General features: G+C 39.9%; 2 protein-coding genes across 3 annotated transcripts; both read left to right on the forward strand.

Moving 5' to 3' along the window:
• LOC139620433 (glycine N-acyltransferase-like protein 2) lies at positions 1-3,772 on the forward strand. 2 transcript variants are annotated; one of them, XM_071475975.1, is made up of 5 exons: positions 1-127; positions 976-1,083; positions 1,164-1,299; positions 2,814-2,937; positions 3,081-3,640. In XM_071475975.1, exons 1-5 carry the CDS (start codon positions 125-127, stop codon positions 3,493-3,495), a joined length of 786 nt encoding a protein of 261 aa, XP_071332076.1. In that variant the 5' UTR covers positions 1-124; the 3' UTR covers positions 3,496-3,640. The 2 variants fall into 2 exon arrangements, with proteins under 2 accessions (XP_071332076.1, XP_071332075.1); XM_071475974.1 differs by lacking the exon at positions 1-127 and adding an exon at positions 516-748 and having other exon boundaries at positions 3,081-3,772.
• Positions 3,773-13,862: 10,090 nt separating this feature from the next.
• Positions 13,863-17,728, forward strand: spsb1 (splA/ryanodine receptor domain and SOCS box containing 1). Its single transcript, XM_071475981.1, has 2 exons — positions 13,863-14,629; positions 16,132-17,728. The coding sequence occupies exons 1-2, from the start codon at positions 13,936-13,938 to the stop codon at positions 16,257-16,259; spliced, it is 822 nt and encodes a 273-aa protein (XP_071332082.1). The 5' UTR covers positions 13,863-13,935; the 3' UTR covers positions 16,260-17,728.
• Positions 17,729-21,372: the final 3,644 nt, after the last annotated feature.

A 21,372-nucleotide genomic window follows, 5' to 3' on the forward strand; every position in this document is an offset into this window, starting at 1 on the left:
TCAAAGAATCGCTTATGGCATTACTCACTGTGACATTAAATACCCTGTTGTGAAAGGATGAGCTGGATATGCAAAACATATGAAGCGCGAGGAGTCATCAGTTTCTCCCTCAATATGAGAGATAATGGTAAGAGGTCTATGAGAGATTGACATAACGGTGAGTGGCTGAACTTCTGACAGCTGGCTGCTCTGTTGTGGTGAACGAGCTGCGACTCTGTCAGCTGTCACTGTCAGCAGCAGCCAGTCTGCTTTCTACACACAGTTCAGCCTTAACTGAGGGAGACTGCAGCAGAGAAGTCTTGATTAGGCTTTTACAAACATATAATATCATTGTCAACCGTCAGTATTTAAAATTTTAAGTTAAACAGTGTAAGAAATCTGTAACAGATGTTTTTGTCTGAATTTCTTTTCAGTATTTTGTACATTTATGATGACTGCAGTTAAATGTACACTTTCAAGGGCAGGTAAAATAAATATTTCTTGTATAAAGAATAAAGACTTTGGACTTTGTGTTTATCTTATCTGGTGGCAGTAGCATGTACGTGCCCAATGAGCTGTAAAACAGCTGAACTACACCTGTAAATATTAATGTTTCACGGCTAAATTGCACATCTTCAGTCAAGACTTCAAGAATTCAAGACGGTGGCCAGTCTACTCTGCAAAAACCGAAATGATCATCTTGAAAGCAGTCAAGGACCTCACTTTGATGAAAAATATCCTTTACAGGGAACTGCCACACTCCATCACCGTAATGCTGCTGTTTTTTGTGATGAAACATTAATGTTTGTGTGGTAGTGAGGCAGAAAACAATTTTGTTTAATAGAAAAAGTGAATATCGGTTGATGATTGTAGACCAAACTCCACTCTGCTGAATTCAGTCTCCGGTGTTACTTCTGTGCCATTTTCAACTGCAGTCATGGAAAGCCACTTGTTATTTTGGTCTTTTTCCCTGCTGTATTGTATTCTGCATTCCAGGTTCTTGGAGGAGTGTTGCATATACTCCACAACAACTTGTGTCATCTGGAGATGTGTGTTGACTCCTGGCCTACATTCACCACTGCCATTTGTTACCGTCAAAAAAAGGTATGGCACACAGGGACAAAGATAGATGACTTATAGGCTCCTCCAGAGTGGCCCGTTGATGTCTGAATCTGCCTGTGAAGTATCTCAGCAGCAGCGGCAGCAGCTCCAGTGTGATTCCTGACATATGCACCGTCTTCACCAAGAACCCAGAAACTCTGAGAAGTCTGCTGCTTAATAAGAGGGTCATAAACTGGAGGAACGGACTCATATTCAGAGGTAGAGTGAAAGAATGAAGGCATAACATTTCCTTAACTGATGTATTAGAATAACTTAGGGCTGCAATTTGTTATTTTTTATCAGTAGTCATAGCAAAATACAGTATTTTTATTACGGTGCATTTGTAATATGTCTAGTTTTCATCTGTGAAGTATACTTGTGATTATACTGCAACTGTGGTGCATGATGAAGACATCCAACAGCACCGCTTTTTGGATGTAACTGTTAACCTTCCTGATTTATTACAAAACTATTTTTGAGTTTAATGTCTTTTATTCACTGAGGAGATGAGTAAAGTACTTAAGGGATAAGGCTGCAATATTCTGTATTTTTGTTATTTTGTCATTTTTGTGTCAAAACATTCTGTGCAAATACAGAAATCAATGTCTCCAGCCTGTGTGTACAGCCTCTGCTCTCTGCCCTAGGCCCATTGGTCGCTTGAGAAGATTGAAAACTTACTCACAAATATATACTTTAATTTAAAAGAAGGGCTCAGCGTTTTTTTAAAACAGCTGGGCACTGTACGTTTTTAGCAAATATTACTAGGAGTAAATGGTGCATTTATTGGGAACTCTTTTCACCTGCAGACTGAAACACTTGGTGCGATATAGTGAGTATTTCTGGCAGCAGCACAGTGTGTGTGGGATCAACTCAAAATAAACTACACTGTGTGTTTTCATTGTAATGAAGGAACATGTCACCCAGTGCAACAGTGTGTTTCACTCATGTGTTTTAAGAGTCTTTGGACAACAATGGAGGTCTATAGCACAGAGGAATAAGCTATATCACTTAGATACACAGTAAATACTTGTTAGTAGGATCAAGTCAATGGTGGTTTTGGTCTTTTCACGTAATCTGTTGACAATAAGAAACATATAGAATATGATCAAACTTAAGTGTGGATACACATACTGATTTGTCATTCTCATATATTTGTACACTTGAGAGCAGTAAATTTTTTTCACTTTTTAGAATTGGAGATTAATAACAGAAATATTTATATCATTCATATATTTTTAAGCAATTATTGTCTGTAGTTTTAAACAACTGCATGGCATAACATTTTTTTCTAAGCCAGATGGTTCCTTAACATATAATTCTGTTTGTCCATGCCATGATTAGGGCACTGATGTGATATGCTGAAATGACATCTGTGCCGATATTGACCTTATTCAGCAGATTGCAGCCACAATGTGACTGATCTACCACTAAACACAGTGTCTTCGTCAATGTCGTCTTTTTGTGTTTCTGCTATCAGGTACACTCATTCAGTCATCGAGGTCCACTAACTCCGCTTATGGTGCCGCAATAATCCCAGTAATTACTTTATATACAGTGAAAATGATTCCAATGAGTTTCATGCAGTGCACAATACAGATATTAAATATGGGAAAAAGAGAGTTCTGGTGTTGGACTGATATTCTAATGGTAGATACCTAGAGTTGAAGATTGTTGCATCCCTGGCATAATGATGAAGGTAAATTAAAACAAATTTGCTTTTGTGCCTCTGAAAGGTATACCAAGCTCACGCTGTGATCTCATCAAAGAACTTGCCACTCTCAGTGGGCTAGATATCACAGAATATGGGGGTTATAACACCTTCATACACCACAGCCTGGAGAATACTGACGAGCAAGAGTGAGTTCCTCAGATTTATTCATGACCTCAATTTAGGACAGCTCTATTATTTTTTGAAGTCGATGAGTGAGATTAGAAAATACGATGCGCATTTCACTGATTTATGTTCATAATTTCTGTTCATATTTTTCTCTGCGGTCCAGGAAGGTGTTGCTGCTGCCAGTTTCCATTCTGGATGAGTCCCACGCTGAGCTCGTGGACACACACTTGCTTTATGGAGGCAACCAGGATAGCCTCAACCACGTGAGAGCCTGTATCCGCCATCTGCCAAACCACTGTGTGATGGATGAGAAGGGCCGTCCCGTGAGCTGGGTGCTGTCTGATGAGCTGTGTGAGCTGAGGATGGCCTACACCCTCCCAAAGTACAGACGAGCCGGTCACCTCCTGGCCTTGTCTCTGTCTTTGATCCGCAGGATGAGCTCTCTGGGTCTGCCCGTCTACTGCCACGTTAGCCAGCATAACCAGGCCGTCATTAATGCTTTGACCTCACTGGGCTTCTCTGCATGTCCCAGTATGGAGAAGATCTCAGTGCTGCTCATATGCAAGGACAGAGTCTGAGTAAACCCAACTAATGACAATAACGTCTGTCAGATGAGTGAAAGCACACTGGAAAACTGATGTTTTATTGTGAAAGTGGAAAATTTAACAACGTCTCTCCTTGTTCTATGATTTGTTTCCCTGCTCAAAAGATGCTGCACAGTTTAATCAATTTCTCATAGCAAACTCAAAATAACATTTTCTGTGGTGTTCAGGTTAAATGGAGGAATATGCCAGCTATGCTGCTCCTTTTTGTTCACTGTAAAAAAAATAAAAATAAAAAAGGTATACAAATGTCCCTCAGCATGAAATAATTATATAAGGACAACACACAAATCTGTCTTCAGTTTGATTCTCTGGTGTGTGCTGAGCGGCTATTCTTGAAGAAAAGACCCCCCTAATCTGCAGATCATCCAAGGAGACTTGCATCCACCTGGGACCCCTCCCTGGAGGTGTGCTGTTCCGTTGCTGATTGCCTATCTGTGTTTTAGCAGCAATGCACCATTCAAGTCTGCAGGCAACTTGACAAATGAGCAGCGGTCTGAGCAGAGGGGATGCTCGTACTGCACCACACATCCTGTCCCATCCACAGCCCCCTGTCCCGCAGTGGTGCACCTCTCTTAACTGATGCCCTTTCCTTACTCGAAACCAGCAGGCACTTTTCTCAAAGTCACACAAGTACAGTACATGCTAAATACATGTTTGCTGACACATGCACACACAAAGACACGTCAGCATAGAAATGTTGATCTTTAGTGTACATTTATACAAAGTTGTTCAAATTACCATATTATATCATTTTAATGTGTAAAATAATTTTAGTGAGTCAGTGTTTCAGGTTTTATTTTGGAATGTCATGAATTATGTTAACTGTATGTCAGTAAACGTGTAAATAGACCAATTAATCAATTAGCGTATTGATTAGTCAGTTTACAGGAAATTAATCAGCTGCTATATTGATAAGCAGTACATCATAAGTCACTTTTGCAGCAAAAAGCCACACATGTGTTTGTTTTAGTTTCTCCAGTATGAGGATATGCTGCTTTCCTCTGTTTTTATGTCATTGTATATGGGATATCTTCTGTTTGACAAAACAAGAAACTGGAATTCTTCACCTTTGGTTCTGAAAAACTGTGACAGGCTTTTTTTATTATGCCATGACACTGTATAGACTAAACGTTTAATTAATTAATTGAAAAAATAATTTAATATGAATAATAGGTTAATCAATGATAACAAATAATAATTTGTTGCATCTGTACTTGTAAATTTAGTGTGTCCATATCTGTCAAAATCATTGTGATTAATAGTTTTTGAAGCATTTTCTCAAAAATAAGTAAATTGAAAGAACGGTGTGCTATATTTTCTTGCTGGGCTTCTTGAACAATACACAGCACTATGTTATTATAAATAACCAAGCAGAGCTCTGTATTCCCAGAGTGAATGAATTTTTAAACCTCACTGTCCATGCACACAACTCTAATAAGTGGTAAAGATTATTTTTATCGCTGTCTAAGGATTTCTGCTATACGAATCTGGGCTGTGCAGGTCTTATATTGCAAGCCATCCACTGAAACATGAGATGTCTTCTCACCTACAGCATGAATCTATTTGAGTGCTCAACCTCCAATACAGTCAAAGAGGTGTAGGACGATTCAAAAAAGATATCAGGAGGGTTTTATGCAAGCTGCAACGGTTGCAGATCTTTACTCATCCCAAGGCATGTTTGTGAGTCAGATAAAAAAAAAAAAAAAAACTCAGAACATGAAGCACCTGACAGCTGAACTAGTTCTCATGCTTCATCAGTATGGAGCCTGCAACTGCAGCCACCACTTGAGGACAGCATCCACCCACTGGTCCTCCTCAGAAACTGCATCTCAGCGCAAGCGAGGAGCTGAGTGTCTGACGCAGCATGCGATCATTCACCTTGGCTGTGTGTGCTGCTCGGACTTGGTGCAGCTGTCCACACACACACACACACACACACACACACACCCCCCACCACCACCACCATTACCCACTACCCCCCCACCCCCCCTATAGAGGCAGTGCGCTCTGCCAGCCATGGAGTGGGACGTACTATCGATCCTGCTGAAATGATGGTTTCTAAAAGGGAGGCAGTAAGCATGTCTGCACTCCCCTCCTCCACTGTGGAGGGGCCCTGAGATATCACCAAGCTCAGCACATTGCACCATCACGGCATGGGAAAATGGGATTTTCACTGTGAGATGAGCTGAGGGGAAGGTAATTCAAGTCGCCAAGCTATGTTCCCCACCAAGGATGTAAAATGAGCCCTGTTACCTTCAGATGCCTCACACAGTGGACAAATAAGGTCATTTTAAATCTCCTATTAATTCCAGTCACAAAGAAATCAGATACCAAATGTGAAAATATGCATGAGTGCTGAAGTTAAGAAGGAAGTGAAGAGGAGGAAGATGTTCACTGTTCACTCAACCATTCATCTTTTGCAGCCTTTAGCACTTGTTCCTAATGTGCCACCACATGCAACTTGTATCTTGTGTTCCTTGTGATTCTGCAAGGAATTAAATGATAATCTGGATAAGTGATAAATTAATGAAGTGTGTGAGTTTCTTGCAGACTGAGTGCAAGGCTCTGAACCTCAAGGGTGTGTCTATTCCAGAGACACCACTAGATGGCGACAGTGTCCTAGGATTTTCCAATACTCAGGTGAAATATGGTGCATGTGTATGCTCTGGCTCACACAAGGTTGCAGATTTTGAGTTAATTCTGAGCAAGCTTTTACACTACACTGTGTCTGATACAGTAAGTGAAATAAATAGATGCTTATAGTCACTACTATGGAAAAAAAAAGACTGTGCTCATCTCTTTATGAATGGACCTTGTTGTTGTAAAGGAGCTCTGTTACTCAAGATATTTGTTTGAAAGATTAGAAGTGACTGCATCAGATGTCCAGCACATGAAGGTCATGTGCAGGGTGCATCATCCTTGTCAGTCCAAATCGTAAGTCACCATATTTGACATTCCCCATGGGTCAGTGTGTCAGTCCGTGGAGTATGATTCTGACTTACTGAGCAACGGTAACTGATGTCAAAGATCTCCACTCGTTTTAACATCATTCTCTGTTTTTTTTAAACTATGTCAGTGCACAAGTGAATGGCCTGAGGAACAAGTTTAACGACAAGATGCACCAGTGTTTCAGTGTGTGAGCAATCATGGTTCACTGGTGCTGTCGATAGTATCACGCTCCTACTGAAGTTGGTCATATGGTGTGTGTGTGTGTGTGTGTGTGTGTGTGTGTGTGTGTGTGTGTGTGTGTGTGTACTTGACAGACTGGAGTGTGGATTATCAATTATGGTTCCTGTCATCAACACACATCACATGCATACCCCCAGAGCAGACCATAATAGCATAATTGTGTCCAAGAATGCATTTAAAAGACGTATAAGTACACAGCATATCAGCATATATTAGAAAGATACCAAATTCTCATGGTGGATACCCCTCACAGAGAATGTACCACAGACTAGGTTTAAGCGCAAAGCAGCTTTTTATAGTTTCACTATCAATTAAGGTCTAATTTCCTACCTTACTGTAAAACTAACAAAGATGTGAATGAACAGGGGCTTTGTGATGTCCTACCTGACTTGCACAGCATGTGAGCCCAGTGTAGTGTAGAGCAGTGTCTGCAGTTGAGATTACACATAAAAAGATCCTGTGGTGGTAATGGCCTGAAGTTAGTTTTATATTGGTGAGCCCTTGGTAAGTGGATATTTTCGTAAAACGTGTTTAATTTCAGTCATAGGTGAATGAATTACAACCAACAAATATATATCTCAGGTTTTTTGTTTTGTTTTATATATGTCAAGATTGTTTGTGCAATTTTGTATGTGCCAACAGTAAGGTCCAAAAGCCTGAGTTTTGGACACCACTGTATATTTTTGTCAAATCTATGCAATAGTTTTGAAAAGAATATGACATTTAATTATTCAATGTTTTCATGTACCTACAACCACATATTTGAAATGTAATAATACTTTTCCTTATGACGTGCAGCTGTGAGGCCAGATTTTTCATGTTTCCTCCTGTAATTTTTCGTGCTTGTTCTTGCGCTTGTCTTTTTCCAATGTAAATATAAATGTGCAATTCTGTTTGATACTTGAGCATGATACATGAGCATCTTTTGCAGTCTGACTTGATTGTATAATAATAAGACTTTATTATTAATTACAGCTATATAATTAATAATATATTAGTATTAATACCACTTAGCTGCCACAAGGGTTTTTAGGATGATAAATTCACTCAAGAAACAATATACATTGAAAAATACTAAGAAACAATATTTGACAATTCAGTACTTAAACATAAAATACATGAATTATAGTGTGAGACCTTTTGTGAATGTGACCTAAGCATGTCAATATGAAGACTCATGAATGAAAATTAAAGTGCTTGTTTCAAAATGACAGAATACAAGTTAAAGCTATATTTCAACAATGAAATTTCAATGTGTTTATTGTATGGTTGCAACTAAGAATTATTTCATTATTGATTCGTTTTTTAATTTTTTTTAATGAAAAAAATCAGTGAAAATGTTGATTACTGTTTCTCAGAGTCCCAGGCGATGTCTTCAAATGTCTTGTTTTGCCTGACCAACAGTCCAAGTCAATTAAAGCAGCAAATTCTTTCCTCTGAAGAACCAAAACATCTATCAAATATTTTGAGTAAAAAAAAAAAAAGACCTGTCAGAATCGATTAATCGACGAATGTAGTTTAGTGTAAAACTCGTGTTCACTCATCCGTGTATAGTTTTACCTCAGTTAATCTCAGATGTGCTCATCATTGCATTTGCCCATGTTTTTATAAATACATTTACATAACCACAGAAAAGCCGCATAAACTGCAATACCAATATGCAACCAACTTTGCTGGGAGTGCGGCCCGTCAGCGGGGAGGTCCTAATCTAGCACAGCAGCTGGGAGCATTTTACCACGTGATGCGAGGGATGTTAGAGAGCAGCCATCATTCAGCTAATTCATGTCCTGCCCGATATGGTCAAAGCTTAGACGACAAGGACGCAGAAAACTACGATGGAGTAAGTGCGGACCCTGCAGCCTTACCCGGTGCCGTCCGCTCTGCTGCTGCTTCGCTGCCTCGCAAAGGTCTGTCTGCTGGGCGCCTTTTCTTCCCCTTCTCCCCTGTCTTTCTGCTCGTACGGCGGCTGCCGGAGCGCTTGTTTCGGTTTCAGTGTTCCTCTTTCCATCACATTTGCGCGTTTGTTGTCGAAAACAAGACCCGTAAGCGAGCTGTCACCCCCCGAACGTCCAATTTCAGGAGGGAATAATGAGATGTTTTGTGTGCCCCCCCCCCACCACCACCACCACCACCCCCCCGGTTAACATGAGCCATGTTGTGTTGCTGTTTATGCTAACACCGACGGTTTCTTGTTGTGTAACAAACGGTCGCGCTTCAGGTGAACAAACGATTTTTTAAAAATTTTACATTTAAAAACCAACGGCTCCGAACGTTGGACCCACGCGCTGCTACAGCCCGTGGTCACGCGTGGACGGCCCCACGGCCCACGAGAGCTTGTTTGCAGACCAGGCTGCTTTTATCTCAGCTAGCGTGACGAGCTGTTGTGGTGTAAGTGTCCACAAGGCCCACGTACACTCGGTTGCCACTTTATTAGGGATTCCTGCTTTGAAGTAGCGCGCTCCAGTAGAGCTGCCGATACATCCACTTTTCCAGGTCGTGACCGGGAGTTCAGGCTCTGTTCAAGCTGTTGTAGAAGAAGTGTTGGTTCGGCTTTCAGCGGGCTGTGGGGAGACTCACTATACTATCGATGATCGGAATATCTGGGCTCCCCTAATTGATATAAATGGGATGTTGGTATTTCATAACAAGTTGTCCACCCCCATAATGCCAGTGGAAGTAGACTAAATGTTAGAAACACATCTCGGTATTACATTTTACGGCTTAATAGCATCACAAACCGCAGCCTCCAAAATGACCAGACGGACAATTAAGTTGAATCAACAAACCTGAACTCTGTAAACTTCATGATGTTATGATTTGTTGCAGAGTTGTTATGTTGGACTGCATTTGTTTTAGTTAGGTGAACCTAATAAACTGGAACAGAACTGCACTGAAGAAAAAGTAAGTGATCAAAGAAAAGTAGAAAAAGAATGCTAAACCGGTTTCGCAGCTAAAACACTACAGTTTAAATTTCATCAGAGGACAAGTCATAGCAAAGTGATAGACTAATAATATTTAGCAACTCTATAATATACAATACATTCAAACATTTTATCCATACAATGGATGACTTTGTCTTTGGTAAATCATGAGCTTTATATACTCAACAGGTCAACAAACAGACTAGGACTTACGTTCAGGTGGGCCCAGTCTAAATTGGGCCTTACAATAGACACAAGTGTTTCCTTGGCCCGGCAAATCCAGAGAGCCCTTCCTCTTGCATTTTAATCAGTTCCAAACCAACCCAGGGGCCCAGGACCCCAAAAAGCCCACGCCAGCATCCCAGCCCAAATATATCCCTCCACAAGCCACCTTTTATGCTACTAATGGACATGTTTGTTTTGAAGTCCAAGGTAAATGTGGGAAGACTTTTTATTGTTCTGTTAGTTATGATTTGCATATTGCGCACGTTGCAAGATGGCCCTTTGCCACATGGAAAGGGAATGGTAAACTCCTGGCTCAAAGAGTGTGCAAATTAACATGTTTCTCTCTCCCTGAATGCTGGACAGGCATTGAAAAAGAGATTGTTTACATTCAGATGCTGGCCACCCGCTGCTTGCTTTTTCTTCCCTCCTGTTTTCCGATCACTGAAGAGACATGACCCATTTAAATGGTTGTTTACTTGCATTAGAAGAAGAGCCAAAGCACTTCTCAATGAACTCTTGTCTACAATTCAATTAGAGTGGCCTTCCCAGCAGCAGAGTTTTCCACATTATACAATGCTCGCCACAGCCTCACTGCAACACAGGCCAAAACACGAAGACCAAAGAGCGGCAGTAGTCACACCTGCACGCACAAAAAGTCACGTCATGTCTTTGGGATACTGATCCTTAACGCGGTGTGTGGGGTATCAGGCCAAATTGGGTTTTCAATATAAAAGAATGGCCTGACTATTGACCTAAAATAGTACCTTTGGCATCAGTTGCCTTTCTAAAGTTTCAAATGAAATGAAGAATGTAAAAATTAGGTATGAGATGTTGTTTAGCAGTTCGATACAGGCCTCTTAGTAGTAAACTGTAAGTGCCCTGTCACAGCCGTGGTCTGTTGTAATGGAGTCAGTAAAGTAAAGCACAGCAGGTATTAATCAGGCTTTTAATGTCAACTTTCTATCCTCCTGAAACTCTTTCTGCCTGAAAGGAGCTGTGTCCTTCAAATACAACAGAACTGGCTTTTTTTTTTTTTTTTTAAGCCAGACGTTTTATTACTGCTTTTCCTGTTGCCCTCTGACTAGACAACCATATAATAGGAAATGGCTGGAGTTTTCCCCCCTCTTTTTTCCTATTTTTGGAGTTTGTGGGAATATTTCACTTTCAGAATATCTGAGTAATGTTAAAGCCCATTGAGGGTCATGTATCTACTTTTTTGATGCTTAGTGCTGCGTTTCATGTGTGTTAGCTTTTCTAAAACCAACACTATTAGATTTAAAACAGTCATAATGCCACAGAACTATGGTTTGGAGATTTTGGGGCACTAAAGAAAAAGTCCAACAGTTGTTGCCTCTGTCAGGATGTCAGGCTCCTTCTGTTGGAGTTGCTTAATAAGTGGCCAAAATTGGCAACATCATGGCATAACAGATTCTTGGATTGACTCTGGTTTATCGGGAAAAGCCGGAGAAGTAATGCGTAAAATTGAGGACAGCTAATCAAATAAGGTTTCAATGTTTTTCAAGTTGTTTGTGTGGTATAATCCTGAATGAGTCACTTAGCAAAAGGAGCACATAATAACATGGGTGTCTGCCAGTTTAGACAAGCAGATCTCTGCACACTATATGAATCTCAATGTTTTTATAAACTCCATGGAAACTTGTAAGGATATCTGGATCAAGAGAGAATGTTGATCTTCTATGGTTCAGGTACATTAAGATTTATATGAAAACATATCACAGTGTCTTTTGTTGGTCTACAGTTATTTCAAAATTTGTCATAACTATTTTTAGTTGATTTCTTGATAACATGTTGTCTCCAAGTGCGGATTTAAGCAGGCACCTTCCGAGTTATAAGGTAATTTGACATTGCAAGGGTGTTACATACTACATTCCCTGGAAAATTGATTGAGAAACTATTTATGGATACAGTCACGAGATGTAAATGTATATTTTTTTGCTGATCTGGTGATTTCAATGAAAACCAAAGTACTTAACCATGCACCTGCAAAAATAATAAAAAACCCAACTTACTTATTGATTTGCAGAATGCCTACAAGTGATAGGTACCATGGTAACAAGTGTATGGCGAAATCTCTGACAGTTGACAAATTTATATTGTCTATATACTGTCACACTGCCCAGCCCTAGTTAGTCATTTGTCTGGAAAGACTGTGTACACAGCAGCAAAACCCTGTCAGTTATTAAATGTTGAACTGCAACTTTTCAATCTAGGCCAGTCAATTCACAGTTAATAGTCCAGTACAGTATACAGGTCATACATGGACCACTGCTGTTCTCCATAAATGTAAATAATCTCTGTGATAATTTTTACTGTTTAATTCAAATTTTATGTAGATGATACAGTTGTCTACTACTCATCCACTTCAGTAGTCCAAACCCTTGAATGCCTGTATTCTGCCTTTTGATGTTCAGTCTTATTTTACTTAAGTTAAATGCAGACAAATCCAAAGTCATGCTATTTTCAAATGGCAAAGAGGTGACATCTTCCTAAGATCTCATCTCTACAAGGAGTTGAAATTGAAATGGTCACAACATGTAAGTATTGAGGTATTATTACTTATCAGAACTTGTCATTCAAATCACATTGGAAAAGCTGAAAATTTTCATTTCAAGGAATAAATCCTGTTTCTCCCTTCAGGCAAGGAAACTCTTGATTTCAGCACCTTTTTACCTGTATTGGATCACAATGATCTGCTCTTTATGAATGCACCTGAACAGTATCTAAAGAAGCTGAATACTGTATTCTATTGTGCTCTACATTTTCTGACTGTATAGAACTTAGAAAAAGTTGGTCCCCAGAGGTAGGCCAGAATTAGGCAAAGAAAGCTTTTAAATATGCTGCGCCCTCTTCCTGGAATAACCTACAGAGGGACCTGACATTGTCAGGTAGCTGATTACTATGGGGAAACTTAGTTCTCTTGTGTGATTGTGATTGCTCCTAAATTTTCACTGAAATCGTTTTAGTATTGTATAGTAACTGGATTTTTGTGTATTGCCTGACAGTTGTATTTGTCTGTTTTGTATTGTTTGTGTTTATTGTATTGAGTATTAATGTAATGGTGTATATGCTGCTGTCTTGGCCAGGTCACTTATAGAAAATAGACTTTAATCACATTGACACACAATACTAGTTACACTAATACAATAATAGTAACATAACCTCTTCAGTCTAGAAAATACATTTGTGACTGAGTGGCAGAAACCTGCTGGTCTTGTCTGTTATGCTGACTTAACATTATCGTGAACTGGTAGGGAGGAAGCACAACACTATAGAGTCTTGATCTACTGTCTGACTGCTCCGGATTTTAGATTAAGTTGAGATTGCTGTGGGTAAATGCATGACAATGATAGTACATTGTCACTAAGGCTGTAGGAAATGAGGCCATGGTCAGCAGATACATGGTCCCTGCTGTTGTGTAATGATAATGTTATCAGTTTAAATAAGCTTTACATCTTGGATTTCTTAGGTCATGGGACATTGCATTCTATACTGTGGGTATCACATGAAAACAAAGCCACTTTTGAGGCCACTTAACAGCTCTGCAGCTAATATCAGTTGTTGTCCACTGATTACCAAATGAATAGAGTTAAGAGATTGAGGTAATTTCCCGTTTAATTTAAATATGCACTGAAACATTTGCAACTAATGCTGTATGATGTCATTACAGCAGATGTACCATTTTGTTGTCAAAGGGTGTGCTGGCGAGATAAGGATGGTCTTACAATGTGCTCTGATGTTTCCTGATATGTCCTGCTACAAACAGAAGATTGCTAATTAGATGAGTGAATAATTAACTTGTGTCTTTTTTTTCCCTCATCTCCTCTAATCTCTCCAGGTAGGCTTCAAACAACAACTGGTCTGGACTTGGCTGTCTACCATCTAGTGGCAGAGGGAGCTCAGACCTGTTCTTAGGGTTGCAGGAGCACAGTGGAGGCGAGGGTTTGAGGGTGATTACTCCCCCCATTAGTATTTGAGGAGGGGGGAGGAGGAGGGGGAGGAGGAGGAGGAGGAGGAGGAGGAGGAGGAGGAAGAAGGAGCTGCTATAACGACCCCGAGCATGGGGCAAAAAGTCCCAGGTGGCATCAAAACCATTGATATGCGGGATCCGGCATTCAGCCCCCTGAAGCTGGAGCTACAGGCCCTGAGTCACACAAAACCGTCTCGACTGGACCTGCTGCTGGACATGCCACCTGCCAGTGTGGACGTCCAGGTCCAGCACTCATGGAACAATGATGACCGTTCCCTCAACATCTTCGTCAAGGACGACAACAAGCTGGTCTTTCACAGGCACCCAGTGGCGCAGAGCACAGATGCCATCCGGGGCCGTGTTGGATACACAAGGGGATTGCATGTGTGGGAGATCAGCTGGGCCATGCGTCAGAGGGGCACGCACGCGGTGGTTGGAGTGGCTACAAGTGACGCCCCGCTACACTCAGTGGGCTACACAGCGTTGGTGGGAAGCAACGCTGAGTCGTGGGGCTGGGACCTGTGCAGGAGTAAACTCTACCATGATGGCAAGAACCACCCAGGAAAAACCTACCCAGCCTTCCTTGAGCCGGACGACACCTTCATAATACCAGATTCCCTCTTAGTAGTCTTGGACATGGATGAGGGGACTCTTGGTTACATAGTGGATGGACATTATCTAGGGGTGGCATTCAGAGGACTTAAGGGCAGGAAGCTGTACCCAGTGGTGAGTGCCGTGTGGGGACACTGTGAAATTCGAATCCGGTACATAAATGGTCTTGATCGTAAGTACAAACTTTTAACCTTTTTAAAACCTTCTTTGGTTAATCTTTTCTCTCATAGGCAACCATGTTTTGTGCTCTGTGATGATGCCTTGTGTTCAGCTCTTGCATAACCACAGACAGCAGTTATTGAAGCAATAAACAAAGGTGTGACAGTTCAGGATTTGTCATATTAAACAGGACATATTGCTGAAGACGGGGTTACTATAGAGCAGCATTATTGTCTGTGACTTGCAGCAGTATGGCTGCCTCTTGGCTATTATGTAAAGCAGTTCATGTGATAACATGAGTGATTTGTATTCTTGCTTTGCCATCCAGATTACATGTGAATTAATATTTAACTGGATCGCTGACTCGCTTTCTTTCATATGAGAATGATGTCACTTTTATGATGCTTTTACTAAGGAGTTAAGACTATGATACATGATGTCACTATAACCTGTCATACCTTTTCCTGTTAGCTATACTTTTAATTTGTTTTTCAATTAGGCTGTAGACTGTAGGCTGTTGTTAGTGTTACTTAATGTTCATGTACAAAAAAACAAGCTGCTTGTTTTCCCCCTAGACAAATGTAAAATGATTCTAATTGGATTAATCCTAATTCTTCTATGGTAAAAGGGTCATGAGCTTTCAATAAGGAAACATAGGTGCTTATCAAAACATGTTGTACTACTCACATGTCCCAAGTGCTCTGTGCTCATTAGATTTTTATGTTCAGCTCAGATCCCTCGACCTACTTTAGGTCTTTGAGTAAGAAGTGCTGCAGATGCAGTGGTAGGCATAAAAACCAGTTTGAATTTGATATGACATTGCTACTGCTGCTAGATGTGGAGCGGGGAAATCCCTTGTCTTGTACACTGATATTAATATCAGTTAGTCTCAATATGTAGTTAATGATGTGGCTATGTGGCTCCAGTACACAGTGTTGGTACTGCAGAATGTGGCTGAGTAAAATTTATATATATTTTTTTTTCTTCATTGTGGCTCAGTTTTTTACATCTACAAAAAGTCAAACTACTGGCAAACACAGCTGTATGTTGAACAGTGCTTTTTGAAGGCAGAGCGAAATCTGTTTTATAGTATAAAAATTTGTGATGTACTTTAGTTTGGCACTGAATGTTTAGTCGCATTCTTGTTCATTTATTCTTCCCTTCAGATATCAGATATTTCCTTATTTAAATGATTTATTATTAATTGACAAGCAAAAAACCCCAAATATTTTGTTTGATAAATTATACAAATGAAAAACAGATTATCAAATCTCTCATAGAATAAAATGTGTTTTCAAGCAGCTAATTATGAAGTCCTTACTTGCCAACAAATTACAAAAGTATTATACCCTACAATGTGATCCATGTAAACTACGGTACAGTCTGTCCCCCCACAGCCTCTCAGATTTACAGTACAACTTCAACTGTACACACTCCTGAAATGCCATTGTGCCATTGTAAACACATAAAAAAATGGCTCCTCCTCATGCCTCTCCCTCTCTTGTCTCCCTCCAGCTGAACCCCTCTCTCTGATGGACCTGTGTAGGCGTTCGGTGAGGGTGGCATTAGGAAGAGACCGTCTGAGTGAAATCCATAGACTGCCCCTGCCGGCCTCTCTCAAGAACTACCTGCTCTACCAATGACAGACTGGCGGTCACACACAGCACACCCTCGTCTCTTTCTGTTTCTCTGGGATCCTTCTTGGGTTGAACCCGTTTGACAGCATTGTTCAAACCTCCAGGACTGACAAAGCCTCATGAATGATTCAACAAGTATGCTTTCTCTGTCAGTGGACAGTTTTTTGAGTTTCTTATCCTGTTTTTATGACTCTTTGCAGTTGTATTCTCTAACTTTATAAAAAAATCAGGAATCACTGAGCACTATGCACATGCTGATCCAGATGATGCCATGACAGTCACCATATTGGTGTACCTCCTCCAGTTTGTAAGTTGATGTGGCATATGTAGTCAGTACCTCTGCTGTGACCTCCAGGCTTTATGATTACAAATTTCTATCTCGTAGCCTTTTTAAATTTAAATGTTATTGTGCAAAAACAAAATTGTGTGATGGAAATTGAACATGGTGCAGGGGTGCATTGTCAGCATCTGACCACAAGGTGGCATCACATACTCCTGTCAGCCTATGTGTCCTGTGAAATTGAGAATTATAACATGAAATCCTAATTGCTTTTAGAAAATGTAGTTTTTAAATGGATAATTAATAAATTTTGCCATTCACACAACACAGAAATGAGATGCTGACCACTCCATTGTGAGTATGAAGTGCATTGTGGTTGAATGTGCTGTGAGCAGCTGAAGAGCAGCTCCAACCACTCACTGCACTATCAGTGCTCTCTGTGATATATATGTGCCCCATTGCTTACCATCAGGCATCTGAGAGGAACATCATCAGCAGAAATTGTAACGGAAGGATAATGCCACTGTGATTATTTGTAGCATGCACCTGCAGGAAATTTTTCTCAATACAATCAGTGTCTTTTTCTTTTTTTTTTTAAATCTTTTGTCACTCCTGGTTTTTGTAGTTCAGTAGTGTTCAACCACATGTTGTTGAGGCCCAAGAGAGCTGTTTTTATTAATTCAACCAGTCTCATCAGCTGATTCACTGGTTTGCACATATACAGTCAGAAAATGGAAATCAACCAGGGAAACAGCCACTGAAGAGCAGTGGTTGATGGTAAAACCTGCCATCTGTAGGGTCTTGCTGCCACATAGCTGAGAACCATTGATATAGTGTTTGTGTTTTATGAGATGCAGGGGTGTGGGGGGGTACAGAATATGTAGGTGAATGGTGATGTGCTTGAATCAACATACTTCAGATTTAAGACAATGTAATGACAGAAAAAGACAATCCACAAAGAGCTGCACAAATGTAATAAAACAAGGTCAGATTGCCAACATACTGTCAAATGCCATATCATAGACCTGTTGACTGTAGTATTTTTAAATGTGCAGATGTTGTACACATTCAGCACACAGCTGGATGTGGACACACTGTACCACACCTTACTTTTCCTTGCTTGCAGCTTCCATTTTATTTGTATTCCTTGTCGTAGATTTGTTTGTAAGTATCTATTAAAGATTATTTCAAATTATCTATTGTGCTTTGTACGACAGTCTAAGGTAAAAGTGAAGGCAATCCATTTAAATGCTTCAAAAAGCTACTATAGAGTAGAATCAACACTTGAGGCATATAAATCAATTAGAGACCACATGTACCTTGAGGGGAAATTAGTTTGCATATTATTTATACTATATCATTTGATGAATATTCATTTATGCTCTGTAATTCACAGGGATAGAACCTGTATTCTTAATGTTTGAGGTCCCTGTGCAGCCGTGGCCTGCCTGTACCAGTGTTTTCACTTATTTTGCCTGATTGGACCCCTTCTCAGGACGGTGGGAGTGCAGATACAGTCTGTGCTTGATTGATATCTCTCTCATTGTCCTTTGGATTCTAATGCACCCATAGGCCTTTTTCACAGACGATGTCACAGTAGGAACATCTAACGTATGAATACTAAAATTAATTAGGGCTGAATTTCATTGAGCTGCTTCAGTTTCATAGTCCTGACATGGTGCATGCCAGCTCACCATCACAGTCGAGGCTTACTGGGAAGCTTAGTAGAGCAGAGCCATCATTAATTACGTTAGTAACACGTGGTTTTTGCACTATGACAAGTCAAAATGACTGCTGTGAAAAATCCTTAGGGGCAGCACATATTGGTACATGTTAATTGACCTCACCAAACCTGATCCGAGTTCTATCTAGCCAGAATAGTTGACAACATATGGATGCTTAGGGCTTTTTTATCATCTCATTGGCAAAACAGGAATCTACCATCAGTGAGGGTGATGGAGATTAGACCCCTTCTGTCCCTGTTGCATCACTCTCAGACTGCTGTATCAGTTTCCACGCACGTAGAAACTGTGACAAAAGATTAGGATAGGCCATGGATTTGCACAAACGAAGGCATGCTGGCTACACACAAAGTTTTTTACCATGAAAAAGTCTATTTTAGCCGCAGAATACAGAGACCATGCTGAACATTAGAAAAATTGAATCCTGTGACCCTGAACTTTGTGTCCATACATAGAAGCGGGCCCTGTTTTAATGTTTCCCAAATGAAACTGCTTCCTTTCTGAAAGTCACTGAGATGTGGGCCCTCAAATTCAAGGTGCTGGGAAATGTCTTGTTCCCTAAAATGGTATGAAATTTAGATTGGAACATGGAAGTGAGTGCAGTCACATCCATACTCTAACACAGTTTAACTGTCTGAAATAGTGTAAATGTGGCTCATTTAGCTTGATTGAATGTGCCACACAATATGTATTATTTGAATTTTCATGCATATATTCAATATACTGTGAAAATGTTATTAAACTAAAACCTAGAGATAATGAACAATGATTACAGGTAAAAAAAAAAAAATCAGGCTGTTGCTGTTACCTTAAAAACATGAACAATGACACAGAGTAACACATATAAACACACATAAATTAATTATAAGCTAATTAAAGGCTGTTGCCTAGAAGTGAATTACACTTTGACTTACACTTTAAACTCAGATTTGGGCACAGAGTGAATAATAAACGAGCAGGTTTGCACTGAAATACTATTGAAGATAAAGCAAACAAGGTCTGAGCACTTGAAATGGGCCAGACATTGAGGGAAACCAGTATGGAGGGGGCAGGGAGTGGTGGGATGGGTGTGGTGGGATTTGTGCCTCTGTTTCTGCTTCATCAGTCTCCAACTACTGTGACAGTTTCACTGATACAGAAACTGCCAGTTTAATCCCTGTAATTGTTTAGCTTTTTACATAAGGAGCAGGATTAAGTTTATCTGCACACACACATGCACACAAACACACACTGTATTCAGCAGCAGATTCAAAGCAACCCAGGGAGATTTATGAAAGCCCCAAGTAACCCCAATGGGATCTTAACTGCACCTGCAACTTAACAAGGCCGCTAGATCAAAAACAACACAATGAAGATGAGGTGACAAGGGGAGTTAAACTAAATACAACTGGTGAAATAAAACAAAGGAAAAAGAAAAGAAAAGAAAAAAATCATAGGATTTCTGAATTTCACTTCTTAGAGCTACGAGGAAGTGTCCTGTAGCTGCAGGCTTTATATTTGGTCGCTTGGTGTCAGCATTTCCAACACTTACACAAACATGAAACAAGTCAAGCACATCCAGCCATCCAGCCCCATTGTTGAGCCCATCAACAAACATGCATAAAAATTCTTATCCTGCAAAGTAAGCAACAAAGTAAAAGTACTCATTCTGCGGAAATTTGCCCCCTGTGACTGATATATTATTATATGACATTACTAGATTGTTAATACTGATGTCTCAGTTCATAAGCAGCATTTTACTGCATAGAACTGGTCTAGTAAGAGGGACATGAGATGATTAATGGGACAGGGTTGAAGATAAAACAAAGTGCTGCTACACATTACATTGGAACAAATGTAAACACAGAATTCACTGCGAATACAGGATGACAAACATGTTATTGTGATTCTCATATGGGCATAATTAAGTGCAACTGGTTTGACAAGAATGTTTCGAAACACACAGATGGCACAGATGTTATGGTGCAGACATACAGACAAACAGGCTGTTATCAAGGTGACTGAGTAACTTATTTTTCTGTAGCTTAGATATCCTCAGGGTGGCAGCAGGATCTAAATTCCAACTTTTATTACACACCACTCTTTGGTGGGCAGCACATACCATAACATCACATGTTCATTATAGCACATTTAACAGTCATGGTGTTATTTTTTATCTCCAGTTAAAATCAAGGTCACTGTTGTCATGTTTTCTTCCTGCTGAAGATAATGAGGATCTTGACCTTTATTTTTTTAAGTTTCCCTGTTTTTGTTTTTTGTCAGAATTGGAACAGGGCAATTATAGGTAATTCGACACGAGGTAGGAAGTATTATATAACTGGTGCGAGATAAGCATGCAGATCTAAATGTACCATCGTAGTATGTGATAACCTTTACATAACATACCACACATAAACACTTGATGTTCGAGCTGCATAGGCTGCCTTGTTCTTACTATGTAATTACAAGAATTAAGATAATTAAGATAATAATGATGCAGTTCCTCATTAAAGATATTCCTCTGGACACTGCTTCCCTATTGAGCCACAATGGAAAAATAACACAAAATGGGAACTTTGTACCAAAACAAATGTAACTATGGAAGCTAATAATTCTTGGGCATCTATTGACAACCACAACACATGGCAACTTCATTATTTCCCCAGGCATCCAGACACCAACTATTATTCTAGACCTGAAATGACCAGTAGATTAATTGATTAGACATTTAAGAGACAAATAATTGGTAAGAATTTTGATAACCGATTAATCATTTCAAAAAAGTGCACAAAATTACAGCTACTATTCTAGGGCCACCTTTTAGTGCCAAATCTTTTGGTTTTGTTCTATTGGCCAGCAAAAAAAGCCCTTTGTAAATGCAAACTTGGAAATAATGATTGACATTTTCAACAATTTGCTGACATTTTACACACTGAACAATCAATCGATTTTCAAAGAAAAAAACATGTATTGATGACAACAAATGAATACTATATGAACTAAAACAGTTTAGGTCTTAAAGCTAGATTTTGACACAACACAAACAACAAGATGCAGAATAGGGGAGTGGTGAGAGCTGATATTGCCCTTCAAATGAAATGGTGCGAATTTCTGACTA

Source organism: Trachinotus anak, unplaced genomic scaffold (genome assembly GCF_046630095.1).
Source record: "Trachinotus anak isolate AG129_WGS33_773 ecotype Australia unplaced genomic scaffold, CSIRO_AGI_Tana_v1 ptg000004l, whole genome shotgun sequence".
NCBI classification, from domain to species: domain Eukaryota; kingdom Metazoa; phylum Chordata; class Actinopteri; order Carangiformes; family Carangidae; genus Trachinotus; species Trachinotus anak.

Excerpts from the sequence above, each read along its gene's own strand:
- spsb1 (XM_071475981.1), top strand. The coding sequence starts at position 13,936 with ATGGGGCAAAAAGTCCCAGGTGGCATCAAAACCATTGATATGCGGGAT. Across the intron at positions 14,630-16,131 it reads GTACATAAATGGTCTTGATC|CTGAACCCCTCTCTCTGATG; the intron begins GTAAGTACAAAC and ends GTCTCCCTCCAG.
- LOC139620433 (XM_071475974.1), top strand. The coding sequence starts at position 671 with ATGATCATCTTGAAAGCAGTCAAGGACCTCACTTTGATGAAAAATATC. Across the intron at positions 749-975 it reads AACTGCCACACTCCATCACC|GTTCTTGGAGGAGTGTTGCA; the intron begins GTAATGCTGCTG and ends TCTGCATTCCAG. Across the intron at positions 1,300-2,813 it reads GAACGGACTCATATTCAGAG|GTATACCAAGCTCACGCTGT; the intron begins GTAGAGTGAAAG and ends TGCCTCTGAAAG.